The sequence below is a fragment of the Lepeophtheirus salmonis genome, chromosome 14, assembly GCF_016086655.4.
Source record: "Lepeophtheirus salmonis chromosome 14, UVic_Lsal_1.4, whole genome shotgun sequence".
Lineage (NCBI taxonomy): Eukaryota > Metazoa > Arthropoda > Copepoda > Siphonostomatoida > Caligidae > Lepeophtheirus > Lepeophtheirus salmonis.
The window spans coordinates 26,375,722-26,395,150 of record NC_052144.2 but is presented as its reverse complement, the minus strand read 5'-3'; the positions used below and the strand labels follow the sequence as shown (position 1 = coordinate 26,395,150).

The 19,429-nt window shown below is 29.8% G+C and overlaps 2 protein-coding genes across 11 annotated transcripts in view; one reads left to right on the top strand and one right to left on the bottom strand.

Moving 5' to 3' along the window:
- Positions 1–1,116: 1,116 nt before the first annotated feature.
- On the bottom strand, positions 1,117–17,392 carry LOC121129761 (uncharacterized). Of its 10 annotated transcripts, XM_071893482.1 has the most exons (12): positions 17,252–17,392; positions 11,648–11,891; positions 11,343–11,575; positions 3,546–3,734; positions 3,400–3,479; positions 3,113–3,340; positions 2,937–3,058; positions 2,637–2,880; positions 2,366–2,580; positions 1,880–2,300; positions 1,696–1,791; positions 1,117–1,626 (listed from the first exon to the last, which is right to left on the bottom strand). In XM_071893482.1, the coding sequence occupies exons 5-12, from the start codon at positions 3,437–3,439 to the stop codon at positions 1,337–1,339; spliced, it is 1,656 nt and encodes a 551-aa protein (XP_071749583.1). In that variant the 5' UTR covers positions 3,440–3,479; positions 3,546–3,734; positions 11,343–11,575; positions 11,648–11,891; positions 17,252–17,392; the 3' UTR covers positions 1,117–1,336. The 10 variants fall into 10 exon arrangements, with proteins under 10 accessions (XP_071749583.1, XP_071749579.1, XP_040581421.1 ...); XM_071893478.1 differs by having other exon boundaries at positions 3,400–3,734; XM_040725487.2 differs by lacking the exons at positions 11,343–11,575; positions 11,648–11,891.
- Positions 17,353–19,429, top strand: part of LOC121129763 (uncharacterized) — a 49,156-nt gene continuing 47,079 nt past the window's right edge. Inside the window, exon 1 of the mRNA XM_040725490.2 lies at positions 17,353–17,493. The gene's annotated coding sequence lies outside the window, so the exon portion shown is untranslated. The remainder of the gene's footprint in view (positions 17,494–19,429) is intronic.

Here is a 19,429-nt window from a genome sequence, read left to right as displayed (position 1 = left end):
TAGAATCCTTTTCGTCAATGCTGAGTTTCTAGATTTTTTACTTGTTTGAGTATCTAATTTTATCCGAATATTAGGGTCTAAGATTTGTTTTCTTACACTTTTTTTTGTCTTTTTTTATTCTTGAGAATTTTTGACGCTTTTCTTGATGATGTTGATAATTTATTGTAATATATATATATAAGCACAAGAACCTAAACCGATAAGCAGTATCGGGTTGACTTTGCCGGTTCCGGTTCTAGCGGTTCAAGAACCGGAACCGTTAGACTGGGTATAAAAATAAATTATTCGGTTAAAGGATGAATACATTTTAGAACAGGTATGTATATAATTCGAGTAAGTTAAGATCTTGAGAGATTTTTATGAGTCGCATAAATCCTTCAATATATGTCTCAACTAACAAAACTTCTTACTAGGCTCAGTAATTTTTCGTTTTGGCAGTGTCGAAAAACAGCAAGTTGTTCTCTACTAAAAATAGACTGGCTCAAAAGAATGTCAAAAAATGTGAGATAAATAAAGTCTACCAATCAAAACTATGTTTCATTCTATGATTATACAGCATCATACTTGGATTAATCAAAACGATTTAAAATTAGTTATAATCAATTTCTTCCGTTTAGAGTTAGATCCCGAAACGCTTCCCTCTCCTATATGATGTACTTGCTTATTGTTCATTTACGTAGCTATTGTAGCTAAGCTGACCAGATGAAGTGGCATCATTGTTTCTATAAATACATAAATACAAGTGCTTTTATCCTCTTAATTGAATATGTGGTGTATACAAATATATTTAAGTATCCAAAGTATTAGATTTAATTGACGTCAGACTAATACGAAAGTATATTAATTAATCAGCTAGGATATATGAAATTGAATTTAAAATAACATGATATACACATATTACTAATGTTCTTTTGTATAGGTGAGCTAATGATTATCTATAGTATCGCTTTTCTCTAGTGCCAATCACCTTGATACAAATGGAACCTAATTGATGATTTTAATCAATCATTAATATTAAAGATGTTGATATTAATGATCTGAGCCCAAGTATATCCATAAACATCGTAGCCCTGTTACACAAGACTAAATGAGTGATGAAGAAAAACCCATATAAAATTACCTAGATATATATAACTTTAATACAATCAATATGTATATAAAAATAGAAAAATAAAAAAATATATCTACATCAAACTAATAGTGTAGGACATTAGATTGGAATGTAAATCAAAGAAACACTATGGTTAAAATAAACCAATCGTTGCAATACAAAACTATTGATTTTGTAACCCAAGAAGAAAACAAATTAATCAATTAATTATATCAAAAATAAAACTCAAATTCTAATTTCATTATCTTTGCTTTCAGAAGATGCGGAAGAATACGAAGTAACAATAATCTGTGTCGGAGGTTCAGAAACACGATTGCTTGTACTGAAAGAAGACGCCCTGCGTTGGCTAGTGCCATGAGTTGTACCATTGGAAAACAATTTTGAGAAAGGCTCAAGGCCAGATGAAGCCATGGTGGATAGTTTTTTCATACCAGTATGAATTGAATTTTGTGGAGAATTTGCTGACGAAACATTTGGATCGTTGTGAACACTATTTCTAGGACTTGAAATAGAATCTGAAACAAAAAATATGTATATAACATAATTTATTATCAAAAAACTTGTCCATGAATATTAAATCTTACTCGCAGCCACAAAGAATTCCTCTAATGTCGTATTTTTTAAGAATTCGGAGAAACTCATGTCAGTGATAGATGGTTTAAAATCTGAACCATAGGTGCCTACAAAACAATTAAAAATAATTGATTAATTATCAAATTAATATTTATACTACATAAATGTACTTAAAAAAGAAGAAAAATAAATTACTTCGTGGACGTGACCTTTCATCGACATATGATGAAATCCTACGTTTCTTTTGAATTGAAATATTAGAACCAGAATTAGATATCATATCGGGAGGATGCTGCATGGACACAGCTCTTCTTTCCTTTCTTAGATTAAGAGATGAAGTACTAGTATTCCTTAATTTAGGGGAAGGGTGATCCATATTAAATTTCTTGTTATTTTCAAAAAAGTGTTGAAGTGATTTGATTGTATCTCTATTATGTTCGAACGGATCTTCGTTATCCTCTTCTTTATCTTCTACCAATTTATTTTTGAATTCTAAATGAGCTTTATCATCATCTTCCATATCATTTACACTAAGATACAAATCATTTTCCATCACTAAATCCTTATCGTGGTCTTCAAGTGTTAGACCATCCATAGATCCATTTTTTTCATACTCCTTCATTAGAATAACATTTAATAAAAATTTTTTAGTTACATTTATAAGATGATAGTGATAAGTACCTTATTCCGTTTATTAACAACTTCCTCAATTATTCTTTTGAGAAATGATCTTTCAATTTTTTTGACAGCTCTTCGAACTGGTTTACGAATGCCGTCAGTGATAATAGTGATGATCATGAATATGTATCCGAGTCCAAACATGATCCAGATCAAAATAAATGATTCATAAATTAGAGACCAAGAATCTAAACTACGAAGGATATCGTTATTTCTCCCTAGAAAAAACTGATGAATGTACACAACTAGACGTTAGAATTTAGTAAAAGTGTACCTGCAGCGAAATCTCCGAACCCGATCGTAGTTAAAGTTATATAAGCGTAATATACAGAATCGAGATATGACCACCCTTCAATATAATGAAATATCAATGCAGGAATAAGAACAAACACTGCAACTCCTGGTATGAGATAAATAATGATATTAAACATAATTGAGCAGAATTTGAAGAGTTCCCCTTTCTTTTTTAATTCATCATCACTATCGGAGTCATCTCCACTATCTTGAAAGGCTTCCAACTAAAACATGAATTATAATGTTAGATTCACATTTCCTAATTTGAGAAAATAATTACCTTAGCAGCAAAATAGCTTCCTAAAGATCCAATGAGTATACCATTAATGGGTATACCAATCAAGGAGTAGAATATGCATAGCAATTTACCTTGCGCTGTAACCGGAGAAAGTTGCCCATAGCCTTTGAAATTCAAAATAACAAAATAACATGATATTATAAATTATGAACTCGTACCTATGGTAGTCGACGCAGTAAAAGTAAAAACAAAGGAATTATAGAAGTCCCATTTCTCACAGTCCAAGTCGATTTCAGGAGTATTCTCTCCATTGTAATTTTTTCTTTGTTCGGAAATGTATGAAGTGAGATTTGTATTACCAATAGGCAACTCCTTTGTTCCTTTAACTGAGGAGCGATTTATAAAGAAATTATAAATCACATTTGAGTCTTCTCTGGATATGTTGGCTAGTAAAAACAGTAAGATCAAATTAGGAGTTCAATGGCACACAATCATTTCTATGTACCTTCTGACAAATAGCCAACAAAGAAAGAGCGATGGTTCATACTCCGAAAGCATTCATGAGGAGATTCAAGGGCTTGAAAGCTAAATCCTCCAATAAGAAGATATAAAATATATAGAAAAAGAATGAGAAACCAATTTCTAACTGACATGATGATCTAAGGAGGAATTAATGCGTCTTCTACGTCGACGCAGATTCGAAAAATATCTTTGAACTCGAGATTGAATAAGTATATTCATGTTCCAATTGAAAACTCCATCATCTTATTCGTTATAGCTGCAAAACGTCCAGGGAACAGACAGTCTATTTTTTAACAGAGAGATACCGTTGTATTGTATCTACAAAAAATATGTAAGAAATAAAATATAAGACAGAACGTGATTAGTATACGATTAGGAGTTGATGAATATTTTATGATTTTATATTAATATAAATTTGCAATCCAACTATTTACGAATTTTATATTATAAAATTTTATTAAGAACTATATATTTAATAAAAAGAATCTTAAGAACTCTTACGTCTACCAGTTACAAATATATATCTTGTTTCAATAAAAATGCAAAGTTTAATCCACTGAACATCCTATTAAAAAATTGTCAAATCTTATCTACAGAATATATGTAGATAATTGTGTTTTGAATAAATATTAAATTGGATAACGTAGCTTTATATAAACATATATATGTGGTTGCGTGATATTTAAACAAACAACTATTCCGAAAATTTCACCTATAATGTATTATTATTTTTATGTAAGTATTATATGGACATAATTCATGACTTAGTATGTCTACGCGTTGTAAATGACCTACAAATTATTATCATTTTCTATGAGATGAGATACTAGGTGGCTAGTTTTTAATGTTTGTTCAAGATTTAAAAACCTATTTATTTGCTGGATGATTTATCAATTAATGAACTCTCTGTTATTTTATCGAAAACACATTTCACCTAAAATACTTTGATTATGACTTATGAGTTATGCTATATATTAATATTCTAAGTGACATATGAGTCTGTATGACGGCTTTCAATGGGGAAGGGGGGTGTAAATAGAGCATGGATTGAGTACAAGTATTATTTTATTTTCTTTTAGAAAAAGGTGATGTTATGTAGGAATGATTATTCTAATTTTTTGTTTATTGTGTAAAAGGGGAAAAGTTATAATGAGCAATGACATACAATTTGAAGATAGCTTTTATATATTTTTGGCTCTCTTTTTCAAAGACTGCAATTGAAATTTCTAATGGAACTTTTATTTCATACTTGTTGAAAAAATCTATGATTAAATAAAGTCCCTATTTTTTATAAGTCCGAGTCAAGTATCGATCTTTTAACTTGACTCCAAGTTAAGTGACATTTTTTTTGGCATCGAATCCGAGTTGGGTTTGAAGTTTAATGCCACTTATAAGCAGAGATGGGAAAAATTCTTTATACTGCAAGTCAAAGTCTTTTTTTCTAAGTTCAAATCAATTAGAAGTCCTTGAATATTTTCATCGATTCTAGTTTGAGTCCTCAAATTTGATTCGAGATCATTTTAAGTCTATAATTATTATCCAATGATAAGGATTTCTTTGATTTGAGTATACTTAGTTATAATACTTCATAAGTAAGTGTGGAAATTTAATTTAATAATTTATATTGCAAAAAATGTATATACCTAACCAGGCGCGTTGTGCAATTTCATAATGGGGGGGGACTTAGCTCCAAAAATTATCAATAGCTTATAATTACTTATATATTATAGTTTATATTATATATATAGGTTTTATTTTTATATATAACCGATATTTTTTTGAGAGGGCCCCCAAAAGAAGCTAGCGACGCCAATGTAGCAAATAATTATTGAGGAGGGGGAAGGCAATTTTTTTGTAGATTATATTGACTTTTGGTTATTTTTTTAAATTCTATATAATTGATATTCATAATATCTTTAATTAATAAATACTATTTATTCATTTAGATATATATGACTCTATTTCGCCGCATTTAAGGAGTTATCCGACATTCCTCTCGGAGATATTCACTATAACATCACGTACATACTCTATCAAAGATCGATCTTTAAATTCATTATTCAAAATAACCTATAAAACTCATTATTTTGCCTAAGGGTTTATGTAAAAATATTTATTGCATAGGACTTTTTTTGTCTGAATTTTTCACATTAAATTAAATGTTATAATTTTTTACCCAAACATGAGTTTTACCAAATTGATTTTTTTAAAGTTTTAAACTTTGACGAAATAGCATACCTTTCAATTTTGCTATTTCTATATTTATACTTAGGGGGAGGGAGGGCTAAAAAGTAGGCTAGGTAGAAAAAACCAGTATAAGTATCTATTTTTTAATTTAAAAATATTCTTATTTTATACGCCGTTATATTTATTGTGTGATGCAAACTTTTAAACAAAAAAAAAAAAAAAAGGCCAAAAATCAGTTAGTAGTTAGCCAATTCTTCATAACTAGCTGAAAAGAAAATACAGTGCATCTTTGTATATTTAAAGAAGCGAGCCGTGACAATAGAATTCATTTTCTATATTATTTGTGAATAAATGCATTTTTTCTCTAATTTCTATGTTCTATTAAACAATTAAATACAACTGGATTCAAATTTTATGAGTTTATATCTGATACAAATATTCTCTCTAAACATTTCTTGCAAAAAGAAGAAAAAATGAGGATCAAAATTAACTAGAAGTCAGCCAATTACATTCTTCTAAGGCCAAGTTCTTTATTTACTCCACTTTTTAACAAGAAATAATTAGATTTTAGAAGATCAACATTTTTTATACAATTACTTATTTACAATAAAGGGAATTTAAAGATCAGCTATTTGAAATTTAAAAAAAATTATTATGTGTATTATCCTTTCAGCTATTTTCATATAACTTCATAAATGGACTCCTGCATGATTTAAGGCAACTGTTCTACCTATTATGAATTCAAATAAAGTTTTACATAGGATTTGGATTATAATATTGATCTATATAAACCAAAAATACGTATCATTTCAACTTATTATTACTTGATTACTAATTAAAGTTATAGAATAATTAATATTCATTCTCTTATTAATACTTAAACGTTGACATCAAGAATAATACAGAAGGCCATATGTTTTTTGTTTTTTTAAATTTTTCATTTCTCTGTCGATAGTTGAGTTAGAGAAGGTAGATAAAAAAGCTAGTCGTAAGAGAATATATAGAGCGACAATGTTTTTTGTTTTATTTGGAGGAGGTTGACTTGAGATGACATCAGTTGTTGGTGTGTTATTTATGCTATAAGTAGAGATGGGATTTTTTAAGAACATGATGAAAAGGCGGGAGCGAGACATATGGTATTACTGAATTAAGACCCTTGTTAATATCAGCTGCCTGTTAAATGATTTTTCCGGGAGAAAATGAATTACTAATATAGAGAAGAAAACCTTCTACATGTAAATTATTATAATTATATTTAAATTAATATTAATTTATTTCATATTGCATTTTTAAATCAATTTAAACCAAAGGGAGGCGAGAATTCTTCTTTTGAAGGGAGATGTTTAACTAAAAAGGCTGTTGTCCTACCAGTCAAGTCCTATTACAATTTGTTAGTCCTAGGACCGATCCCTATCGGGATTTTATGGAAACTACTGTAGCTGAAGTTTAATTAAAATGCTTTGTTATTACCAGTCTATCCCTACCAGTTTATATGTGTGTATTCTTTGTAATTTGTTGGTTGCATGCATGCAAGGTCAATAGAAATACAAGGTTATACCATAATTCATGTACAACTGATCTTTGACTTCCACCACGCTTTTAATATTGACGTCATAGACTATGAGTGGTCGCGTGTTTTTTTTCAAAATCTGCCTGTCTTGCCCAGCAGTACGTACGATACATCAGATTGAAAATTTTAGCAATCCCGATTACATGATGGTCTAACCTTGTATTTCTATTAACCTTGGTTGCACGTTAATAAAGAAACTGAATAAGCCTTTATACTCACTCGGTACTACGCAGGAGTGTCCGAAGGGGTGAGTTTGTAGCCCCTTTTCATGAAATTAATATAAAAAAATGAACCATATTTTTTTTAAAGAAAAAAAGGATATTGGGGTTTTTTTCTTTCTTATAATAAAAGTAAATTCGTTATGGAAAAAAAAAATCAAGCACCCAATATCTTATCGAATCTAGTAGTCGATCCTGGTGCCTAGTCCGGTTATTTATTTACTCATCATATTAAAAGGTATCTATACATAACATTCCTCTTTCAATGAGTAAAGATACCTGAAGTTAAAACTAGGAAGTATGTGACGAGACCGTACTATTATACGTTCTAACAATCGTTAATTATTTTCTTTATTCTTATGAAATAAAAAAATGCTAGGACTGATACAACGTGGGGTAAAAAGATCGGAAAGGGGGGGGGGAATAGACTGAAGAGGAAATCAGTCCTAGGACAGATCCAACTCTGCTTGTTCGTCGTTACCTTTATTGTATCACGCAGCCTTCATCCGAAAAGAACCAGAAAAAAGGTTAGAAATCATCTGTGAGTTAGCCAAATAAGTCAATCATACCAAATGGTATTTGTCTCTTATGTACTCCCAGAAAATCACTGTCTATATCTTATATTATCTTAATAAGGAAATACATATATGGACATATATATATCGTAATTTTAAAATGTTACGTTTGAAATTTTTTCCCCAAAAAATTGGTTTTTCTATCAATAGCTTTTGATTTTTGAGGTTTTTTTTTTGAAAAATTTAATATTCGAAATTTTTTTCCAAAAATTAAATTTTTGCGAACAACTGTAGATTTTCATATTTTTTTCGCCAAAAATTTAATATTTTGTCAATAGCTGTAGATGTTTAATTTTTTTCCCAAAAAATTTAGTATTAGAAATTTAATTTTTGAAATATTTTGTAAACAGCTGTGAATTTTTTCGCCAAAAAGTTTAATATTTTAAATTATTTCGAAAAAATTTAATTTTTGTTAATGGCTGTGCCTGATTTATTTTTATTTTTAATTTAATTTTTTAAGTTTAAATTTTATTGCTAATATATTACTTCGTATAGTGATCAAGAAGAATAAATTATGAAATAACCATTATGTATCAAGTGAGACAAGGGAATCTAACTCTGACAACACTGTGCTAACTAGTTAGGTAATTCAGAAATTAAAAAAAACAAAAACCAATCCTTGAATCCCCGAGAATCTACATGGAAGCTATTTTGTAGCAAGCATCATTTTCTTGTGATATAATATTAACATTGAGTTTAGATTTATCACATTTAATTATGTTTCTAGTCTGATTCATTTTTTCAAATCCTATGAAGTTTTGACACAATGGGCGTTTTGAGGGGGTTGATCGTGAGTCATCATAAATAATGCCAGCATCCAAACCACTAATTATGATTTTAACCTATTGATAAAATTTTTAATTTTATAACAAGTGAAAATGTACAGTGTACAAATGATTTTTAGAAGCTGTCGTTATCAGTCTTTGGGGCCAGTCCATAGTACCGTTGGTCCATTAGAACCAGAGGCGTCCGCAGAGGGTGGGAATGGAGGGGCTGTATCCCCCTCCCCAAATAAAGGAATTTTTCCAAAAAATTTAACGCGAATTTTTTTTTTTTTAAAGATTTTTTTTTATAAAAATAAAGGTCATTCGGTCAAATTATGCAGCAGAGCAAAAAATATACAATTTGAAATTTTTTTCCGAAAAATTTAGTTTTTTGTTATAGATGTAATTTTTTTTACATTTTTTGTGAATAGCTATGCATTTTTGAAATGTTTTTAAATATATGTAATATTTGAAATTTTACGAGTTCGCAGGTTTTATTCCTGCATATTTATGGGATTTGACAGAAACATCATAATATATTTAAAATAAAATTAATTATGTGATGTTTTTAATAATCCTTTTTTTCCATCAAGATTTGTTTACCTTGTATCCACTTAGATATTTAGATTCAAAAGAAATAAATTATTAATTTTTCGCCAATGAACTTAAAGAAAAACAAAGTAAGACAAATATTATATTGATTTTACAAGTTACTTGTAAATTTATCTAAATGTTCTACTTAAAGCTATAGTGATTTAAGGTACTTTTTTTTAATGTGCATTTGGCAAATGTTTAATCCTATCATTAGATTATGTTCTGAAACTTCTATGTTTAATGTAGTATAAATAATGGAGATGACGATAACAGAGGTAAAATTGCATTTTGCTATTCAACAAGTTTCTATTATTTTAGGGATTAAAGTTCTTCCTGTAATGACGAAATTCTTTTCACAATGGTCCAAAGCAGCGTCACAATTTTAACAGGGGAGGCCAAGTGTACATTTTATGCCTCTAAGCTATAGAATTACTAAAGTATATTTAATATTTTAAGCTCATTGTCAAGGGAATATCGGATTTTGTATGTGTTTTACAAAATAAAATTTTAGATCTTTTTCGATTTGGCGATATATTTTTTGACTTTTCTTTCTTTCTTTCCATATTTTAAATTTGCACTATATGTTATTTTGAAAGAGTAATGAGATTAATGACTGAAGCACAACGGGGGCCAGATCCAGATTTAAACTTGAAACTTGACAATGTATTAGAACGGAGGTTATGTTTTAGCCCGTATTTGTGCGTTTATTTGTTAACCACCAAGATTAGGACAGAAGTCACAGATCGATTTTGATCAAACTTTGTACCAAATTATATATTGTCACAGTAAAAGGCCATTAAATTTTGAGATACATTACTCAATTTAATTTCGGGGAGAGGTTTTGCTTCTATTATTATTAATGAGTGAAGATATCAGAGTTGTGACTCGAGTTGCACTTTAGTCTAATTAATTGCAACTTCTAACTCAAGTACAAAGACTCCAGACCTAACTCAAAATCTTTAAAAAAAATTGTAAACAGTTTTACATCGAATTGAGATAATTGAAAATTATACGCAAAGTGTAGATTCAATCTAAAGAACTGGCATTACTTGCAAAGATAGAGTGACATACGATTGGTTTGTAAAAAATGAAATCGAGGAGAAGTTGATCAAAAGTCAAGTAAGCACTAATGTTGTAAATAGAAACATTGAGTAAAGTTATAGTGCCAAAAATCATTTTCAAAAGATTGAGAATATATATCAGGCCAACCATTATCTTAACACACAAAGTATTGGAGTCCATGTTAGGGTTCTGGGTCAGTTAGGAATCAAGTTTATTAACTACTAATTATTAATTGAAATCCAAAGAACATGTTTTAGTCAATATATCTCTCAGTATATACTCAATATATATACTCTCAGAATTGATGGTGAGCTTCGGGTGATGGTGGAACAAATCAAAATTCAAGTCATCAATGAATGAATACACAGCTTACTAGATGCTACTAGACGTATGATAATAATCTTGAATAGTGTTTCAATCCAGTACATTTATTTAGCTAATAAAAGAAATTTAGACATTTAATATTACTTCTATATACGCCAATTATAGTCTTGATGAAAATATCCTCATGTAATTTTGAATAAAAATGATTTTATTTGTAATAATATTTAATTACTAAAGTCCTGAACAATAAAGTAAATCTTAATTAATTAATTACAACTGTGATTTAAAAATTTATGTGGATCAAAGTTTGCTTTGCGTTCACAAATTGTGTACTAAAACAAATATAACTTGATAAAGACAAATACTTATAGAATACAAAAAAATAAAAATACATTTTAAGTTGAAAAGAATATGTCATTTAAAGAATTTAATTACATTACTGTATAATTTGACATTTTTATGATCCTTGACCAAAAAAAATATTTATATCACCGGATGGTCCATTGAAATATGAACACTTACTAATTCAATTATTAATGAAGGTTGAGTGATATAAATTAATTTATATTTCGAAAAATTGAAGCATATAAAATTAATTAGAAAACAAAATAAACCTGAGCTCTCTAGCTTACGTAAAAGTCGAGAAAATTACATTTGAACATAATCGACAAATTTCCATTCACGCACTCCAAGCAGTTGGGCGTCTCCAAGACCACCGTCTACGCCGTCAGTAAGTCCGAAAAGTTGGAGAGGCTCTGTCAAAAAGACCACACTGGACCGGAGGAGTTAAAGAAAATAGACAGGGCAATCCTAACAAGTCCATGAGGGTCCATGCAAGAGTTTTTGGTGTTTCACACCAGACTTTCTAGCAAAAAGTGGATGGAAAGAGCCTTATGAGAGTGGAGAGACCACTTTTGACACCAGAAATGAAAAATACCTATCTCTCCTATTGCAAGACTCTTCTGAACTCTTTTTTTGCCACCTTTTGCGTCCCTAAAGCCCTAATGCCAACCCCCTCGATTACAATTTTTGCGTTCATGTCGAGGGGAAGACTTGCAGTGTCCGTCATCCAAACACTGAGACACTTTAAATCACTGTCAGCCAGTAGTGGGAAACCATGACAGAGTACTACATCCCCAGTGGGTGGCAACCCTTCCACCACCGCCTGGAAGCCATCATTCCTGCTAAGGGAGGCTAGATTAATGATTAAGATAGCTCAAACACACATCTATTTATAGTATTAATTTTGTTGAAGCTCTATTTTTAACTAATAAATTATATCTTGTTGAATTTTAAATTCAAAGTATTCAGATTTTAATGCACGACTCGGTAGTAATTGAGACTATTAACAAGGCATTAAAAATAGGCTATGTAGGGTTGTATATCTACTCTCAAGGATAAAAACTTGTCTGAGTTTGGAATAAAAACACTTTTAAATTATATGTTATTTAATCTGAATTAAAATTGAACTTATGTTTAAAGCACTACAGAATAATTGATTAAAATAAATTATTATTAACAGTGAGGTAACACGGCAATTATAAAAGTAATGTAAGCCTGAATGTAAGCAAAAATCCCTCAGTGGTCAACTGAAACACTATTCAAATATCTATATTAATAAGAAAATGAAATAAATGAACACGGAAAATTAATTTATCTGAATGTCTTTCTCCTCATACCATTTCAATAAGAGAACAAGAGCTTTAACATGAAAATGAAGTCCAATCACGTTTTACATTATTGCGGCTTATTCTACATTTGTTTGTTCTACATCTAGCATGTTAAAGAAAAAACCTCGAAACATAATCCATTCAGTGAGTTAAATATAGAGATTTTATCTCTGGTTAAATGTCAGAGGGATAAAGATTACTTCTAATATGTACTATCTATTTTTAAGTGTTTTAAATAACTAGGAAACCAGGGCTGTGGAGTGGATAAATAAAATGCCGGACTCCGACTCTATTATTTTGAATGTCAGAGATACCTACTCCAACATTTGAGTGTAGAGACTATAAATATATATTTAATTTATAGCTATAGGTAGTTAGTAGTTATATGCAGTAAATAATTGTGCCAGGTATTAAGACAATATTTGAAATATAATATATTTTACAAGATGAACAGCAAATGGAAGGGATCAAAATCTATCTATTGCTAATACATTCATAAGCTTCTGAACATTATTTATAGAATTGTAACCGAAGAACAACAACACAAACAACCTCTCAAAGTCACTGAGACGTTAATATTTATTCTGATGAGATGGACTATTCGCAATACAATGTAATGCACTAGCATGGCTAATGGATATGCTCTGCCCAAAATAATAATTTAGACTTTAGAGATGTTCTGGAATTGTGATTCTTTAGACTATGGAGCACGTTTGAAATTTGTGAAGTAAACTTATAAAGAAGTTAACTTCCAAGTTTCATAAATTAATAGTACTTAATACCTATAATTTATAACGATTTAGGAAAAAACTTCACAAACACTCAATTTAAACCTTAGATTATAAATATGTTTAATTTACATAAATTATAATTATTTTTGTAGGCAAAGATGGAGTTGGCATAAAAGGACACAACTTGCTTATGAAACTTCTAGAAATCAGTTTTTTCATGTTTCAGATCTAATTTTCTTTCAACAAATCTCTACGGCAGAGGTCTCCAATCATAAGGTCGCGAAGATTATTTGAATTTCCATGTTTTTATTTATTAGCCGTCGAAATATCTTTTACTTAAAAATGACATTCCAATTCTTTAAATCAAGTTTTTCTATTATATTTTTATGTTCATATCTTATTAGCAAGGAATTTTGCTCTAAAATTGACAATTTTGTACACAGAGAAAGTGTTAATTATTCATATTGCGAGCTAAAGTTCATATTTTATTTTGATGTTTGCAATTAAGAGGCGTTGGTATGAGAGAAATGAAGGGGCGTTTTCAACTTTTCTAATAAGAATATATAACATAAGTTTCAAAAAATATATTATCAAGAAAAAACACGGAAGGTTTTGGCCTCCCTACAACTCCAACAAGCCTACCCCCTCCCCGATGTAGTTGGTTCTACATTAATTTGTAATAATGAGAATCGTTTTTACTTTGGTCATTCTAAAAAAAAAATAAGAAACCCAAATGAACGTGGTAATCCTGACAAATGAAGAATGTTTTGCAGGAGAGAAAAATAAAGCTCATGACGTTTCCTTAGATTAGCAACAATCAGCTGTGACAAGAGACGAAGGAGAGAAGGAAATGAATAAGTACATAGGCAAGAGATACTCTGATGTCGATCTTCAATTCTACTCTGAGTCGTTCAAAAGGGGTTTACAATTATTACTCTGCAACAAAGCCTCAAGGTTCCTCTCCGTCTTTTATGAGCACACCCAAAAGTTCAATCAGGTATTGAACAAAATTGAATTTAGTAGAAAAGGAAGTTAACTATTCAGGAGTTAAATAATAGTGACAACTGCTCAGGAAAAGAAAATTCATTCTTCTGATTACCAAAAAAATAGCCATCACTATGAATTAGACCAATATAAATTCGTGCTAATCCGCAATTTTTTTCTATAATGAAAGTGATACGTGACACAAAAAAGTCGGAAACCCTTACTCTAAAACACAAAATAATATGTACGAGTATGTTGAGTATTGAAGCTTCATATTCAAAGTTTTTGAGCAGGGTTCCTCTGAATTATCACATTCTTAACATGGTTACCACTTTTTAATTTTTTTGAGTAAGTATAAGTTAAATAATAAAAGTTAACAGATATTTATAGGGCCTGATTGTACTGACAAGTATCGCAATAAACTATAATCCTTCTTACTTGCTGAATTATCTACTAATATTTTGCAGGTTATCAACATATATTTGAAATAGAAGTAACGCTTGCAAAGATTTCAACACTTTTTACATCTCTAATTACGGAGTATCAGGGAAGAAACATAGCCCACTTCCTCACAGACACCCCTCCAGAATAAAAATGTTATTCTTAAAAAAATGAAAAAAATGGATCATCTCTGACAATAATATTCTACTCCATCAATGGTTACGCCTCTCTCTCTTGTTGCTTATGATTGCAACTCTTTGTTTTACATGTTGTCACTATCAAAACCTTATTGAAACCAATTGATTCTAATCTTCGGATATCCTTATTTGTAAGAATACTAAAGGAAACAATTATTCAAACTATCCTATCTACCATCATATTTCTCTTATTTGGTTTGACTAATATTCATTATATAAAAAAATATTCATTTTGTTATCGTTCAAATATGTCTTGTTGACCGACATTGATTTATAATATTTGATGGCTTATTACAAAATATTTATATTATAAACTATTGGTCGATAATGTCAAAAAAGTAATGAGAAGCACTTAAGGTTGAATAAACTACTCTTATATTTAATAGGGACAGCCCATAAAATATATATCCTTGGGCAAACCAATTATAGAAATACATAGGTAAGAATATACATACTTGTATGGTAAGGTTTGAGCCTTTCTAAAGTTCAAACTTTTTGGTTGAATAAAAACGAATATTTCCCTATTTCTCAAGTTAATATCAATTTGGAAAAAAATAAGCCTTTACCAATTGTAAATGGTAAGCATGCTTCAAGCATCATGCGAGGGAAATTATAAATGTTTTCAAAATTTGGAAAAATCTATTTTAATCATAACCTAGAAAAATAATTACTTATAAAAAATAGTGAATTTCAAAATTTGGAACAATCTAATTCAATCATATCATATAAAAATAATTACTTTCTTTTAAAATAGGAATTTTCAAAATGGAGGAAATAAATGACACTCACTTTCTTTATGAATGATTTAATTGACGATTCTATACCAAGTCTCTCGATTTGAATTAAGCAGCACGTTAATATATATATTTGCTGTCAACTAATCTAAATTAAAGAGTTAAATTCTTAACAATAATGAACCAGATATACTTAGTTTTAAAAAAAGCCCGGAAAATACGAAATTGCTTTTTCTACAACCTAATATTTAGTATGTATTTGACTATAATACTTAACTAGATGTAAAAATAGATACCTATGTATGTCTAATTATATTCCATTTCTAGATGAAAAACAAAATTTTGTTTTGATAATAATGATTTTTCCGGAATTCCAAGAAAACACTCAATTTTTTAGATATTAAGAACCAAGCTAAATTGACAATCCCTACTCAGAAGGTTTCAGTTTTAGTAACCTTGGCATAGATTACAGATATACATATATATGTATCGTCCTTGATAAATAATTTCTTAATTAATATGAGAATGGTCTTCGGGCTCTAATGATAAAATTGTATCGGAAATTATAGTATAGAAATTAGTAATTGCATTCAAACAAGATAAAACAACGAAATATTTATTTTCAAAATTTCTTATTCCAAAAATCATTTGATATTTAGTTAGTATTTGCTCACAGGAGACAATTTGTATTCAATCAATCAAAATTTAGGCCACTTGTAATAAGAGGAAAAGAAGTAAAAAAATGGACAGCTGAGAAAAATTATATTGTAAATATACATAGTATTTGCTATATGTTTTTGACTGAGGATGGTTTAATAAAGAGGGTCCAAGAGAATTGACGCCTGGAAATGGTTTAATAATTTTTTTATTTATTGTTAAAATATTGTAACCAAATAAATTTTATTGAAAAAAAATTATTTTTTATGTTATATCGATGTCACCTTGACAATAAATAAGGACTCAGCATTTGTTTTTTTGCCTTAAGACCTGCTCACAGGGAAACGAGTCCTTTTAGGAATATTTAATCTTTTGTTTTATCTATGGGAACTTTTATATTATGGATCAAAAAAGAATGATTCAAAACTTTAAGCAAAAAATAATCTGCAAAATATTGATTTGATTTTTAAATTCAGTTAAGTATCACAGAGCCTCATATTACTCATCAATATCTATATGAAAAGTGTAAAGAGTAACTTACTCTGTACGACTTTTGAAGCAATAAGAAGGCGTTGAATGATTTCTGACAAAACAAGCTTACATTTGTAATTAAAGGATCAACACTTGTAATTTACATCAATCCATGATAACTCAACAATCATACTTGTTCATTCATAAGCATGTTCAAGACTACATACATAGATATATTCCTCATGTATATAGCTAAATCAATATTGCTTCCTATGGGGGATTTGATTAAGGGATGGAGTGTCAAACATGTCGTTTTTGGGACTTAGAAATGAGTGAGTGAGAACATTTATCAGGACATTTTTTAGTGTGTAAATCAATGAATGACTCTTGTTGTTATTATTTGGCAATGCTATTCAAGGTCATTGGACAGGAATATCTTCCTATATGTTATATAAAATTGACTTTTCAATTTTATATGATATGTGTTAGCGTATGGTGATTGTGATTGCAATAAAGAATAATAAAAATAACCCCCTAGTAGTTATCTTATGCACCATATTGGCTCATATTATGTTTCTATCATGTTGTGCACATGCCCCACACCACGTAAATGATAAATATTATATTAATACGTACGTAAGAAGTTGAAAACTCACGTCTTACTACCACGGTCCTACGTCTGTGTTTTTTTCTTCTTCTTTACAGTCGAAGAAGAAGCCTCCGCGGAATTTGAAAGGAATAAAATATATGTAGAAAAGACAACAGTTTCAAAATAGTGGTTTAACCATTAGCTTCTGTGCAGTCTGTATTATTTTAAGGTAAAAACAAAATACAACTTTATCAACTCACATTGACACAGCCATTAGAAAAATAGCAACGAATCACAGTAAGAAAGAAGGTAAGAACAATTGTAAAATAATATATCCTTTCCGTCTGTTCTTATTACACTACTGTTTTACTTCTAAAAGATATTTTAATTTGTTTTTTCCTCTAATAAGACGAATTTGTAAGAAAAATTCAAACTTAATAATGTTTCTAAAGAAGCTATGAGGCGTGCGTGCGTGTATAGGTGATCATGTTACATATTTATGTAGTATGTGCTACGTTGTACATTAAACGATTACATATCTTACAGACTAAAAAAAATGAGAATAATTTCTTTAAGAGTTAATTTCATATAACGGATTAGCAGGATTTTTAAAAGATTGCAATCCATTCGTTAATGACACATAATAAAAATAAAGAAACTATGGAATTTAAGAATTCGTTGTTTTGCGTTTTTTAAGCAGGATTTCCCTAAATGTTAAGTGATATTTACTGATAAACTATTATAAGTAGTATCAAAATTTCCAGAGTGGTCATATAGGCCCAAGTGACGCTGAACGTTCTGGACGCCTTGTTGAAGTTCGTACTCCAGAAATCATTGATAAAATCCATGATATGGCGATGAATGACAGAAGAGTGAATGTGCAAGAGATTGCAAGTGCTGTGGTTATCTCGAGTTGGAAACCTATTTCTATTAATTTTGCGACCACAACTACTGAGGTGTGAGCTGATGCATTATCGTGATGGAAAATGACTTTTTTGTCGGCCAATTGTGGGCTTTTTTTCTCGTAGCTCGGGTTTCAAACGGTCCAATAAAATAACATACACCTGTAATAGTTTCACTATTTTCTAGAGTGTCAATGAGTGTTATTCCTTGCAAATCCAAAAGACAGTCACTATAATCTTTCTGGCCGATTCAAATGTATGCCAAATGGAAAGAAATAGACCGGTATCCCTGATAATTGGTGTGTGTTCTTCCAAGAGATGTTACTAACTAAATATAATCTCGATACTCTCCAGCAGTGCCATCTCTCGGACTTTTCAAACGACCTTCGCACCTTCATATTTTCAATAATAGGTGTTGTGACATCTTCGTATATACTTTTAAAAGTCTTATGAAAAAGAATCAATATTCCATTGCAAAAATCCATTTCTTCTTGTATCAAACTATCTTTATACATAGTATGTAAAATGGACATAAAACAAGGAAATATTTAAATTATGATTATAATCTTTATTCATAAAGAATCTTTAGTTACAAAGACAAATCAAGGACTCTTAAGGAGTTTGTATTGAAAATATAAATCAAATTTCATTTAATGATTACATCATTAACTAGTTTGTTTGTTTAGCTCCTGGATACACCCTACCTCAATGGAACTCAATCTTGTATCAGCCGGTGGAGGTTCATCTATGAGTTTCTAATTATAATTACATAACATATTAAAAATCCTCGAAAGTTGATCCTCTAATGATATTTTCTTTTCCACTGACTCAGTAGCTTTGTACGGCCACAGTCTTGAATAAGATGAAAGATATTTTCCTCATCTTGTTGACTGAGTCGACAGATCGGGCTCAGGGTTTTACCCATTTTAAAAGTATGTCTATTAAGTTGTATGCGGCCACTCGCCATAGCCACTATATTTGAGATTTGATGTCCTTTGTATTTGTAAAATTTGGTTCCACATTAACTATTTATAAATATAGATATATTATATTGGTTTTATATATTTTTATTATATTAGTCATTAGTCTTTGTATGACGTATTTTCCTTTCTAGAGGAGTTGCATTTTCTGTGCAAAATAATGTTATCCCAAAAACAGCAATGATTCCTATGTAACTACTCTCGCCCAACTTTAAACGGTTCTTTTGGTTTGTTTTGAGGCCTTTATGACAGGGCTGGGTAGCTTCCTTTTGACAATTGGTAGTTCTATATCAGATATTTTGAACTGTTTTGATTGAGAATGCGTGAGTAATGCAATGCGTGGCGTAAAAAAAGGAGATTGAT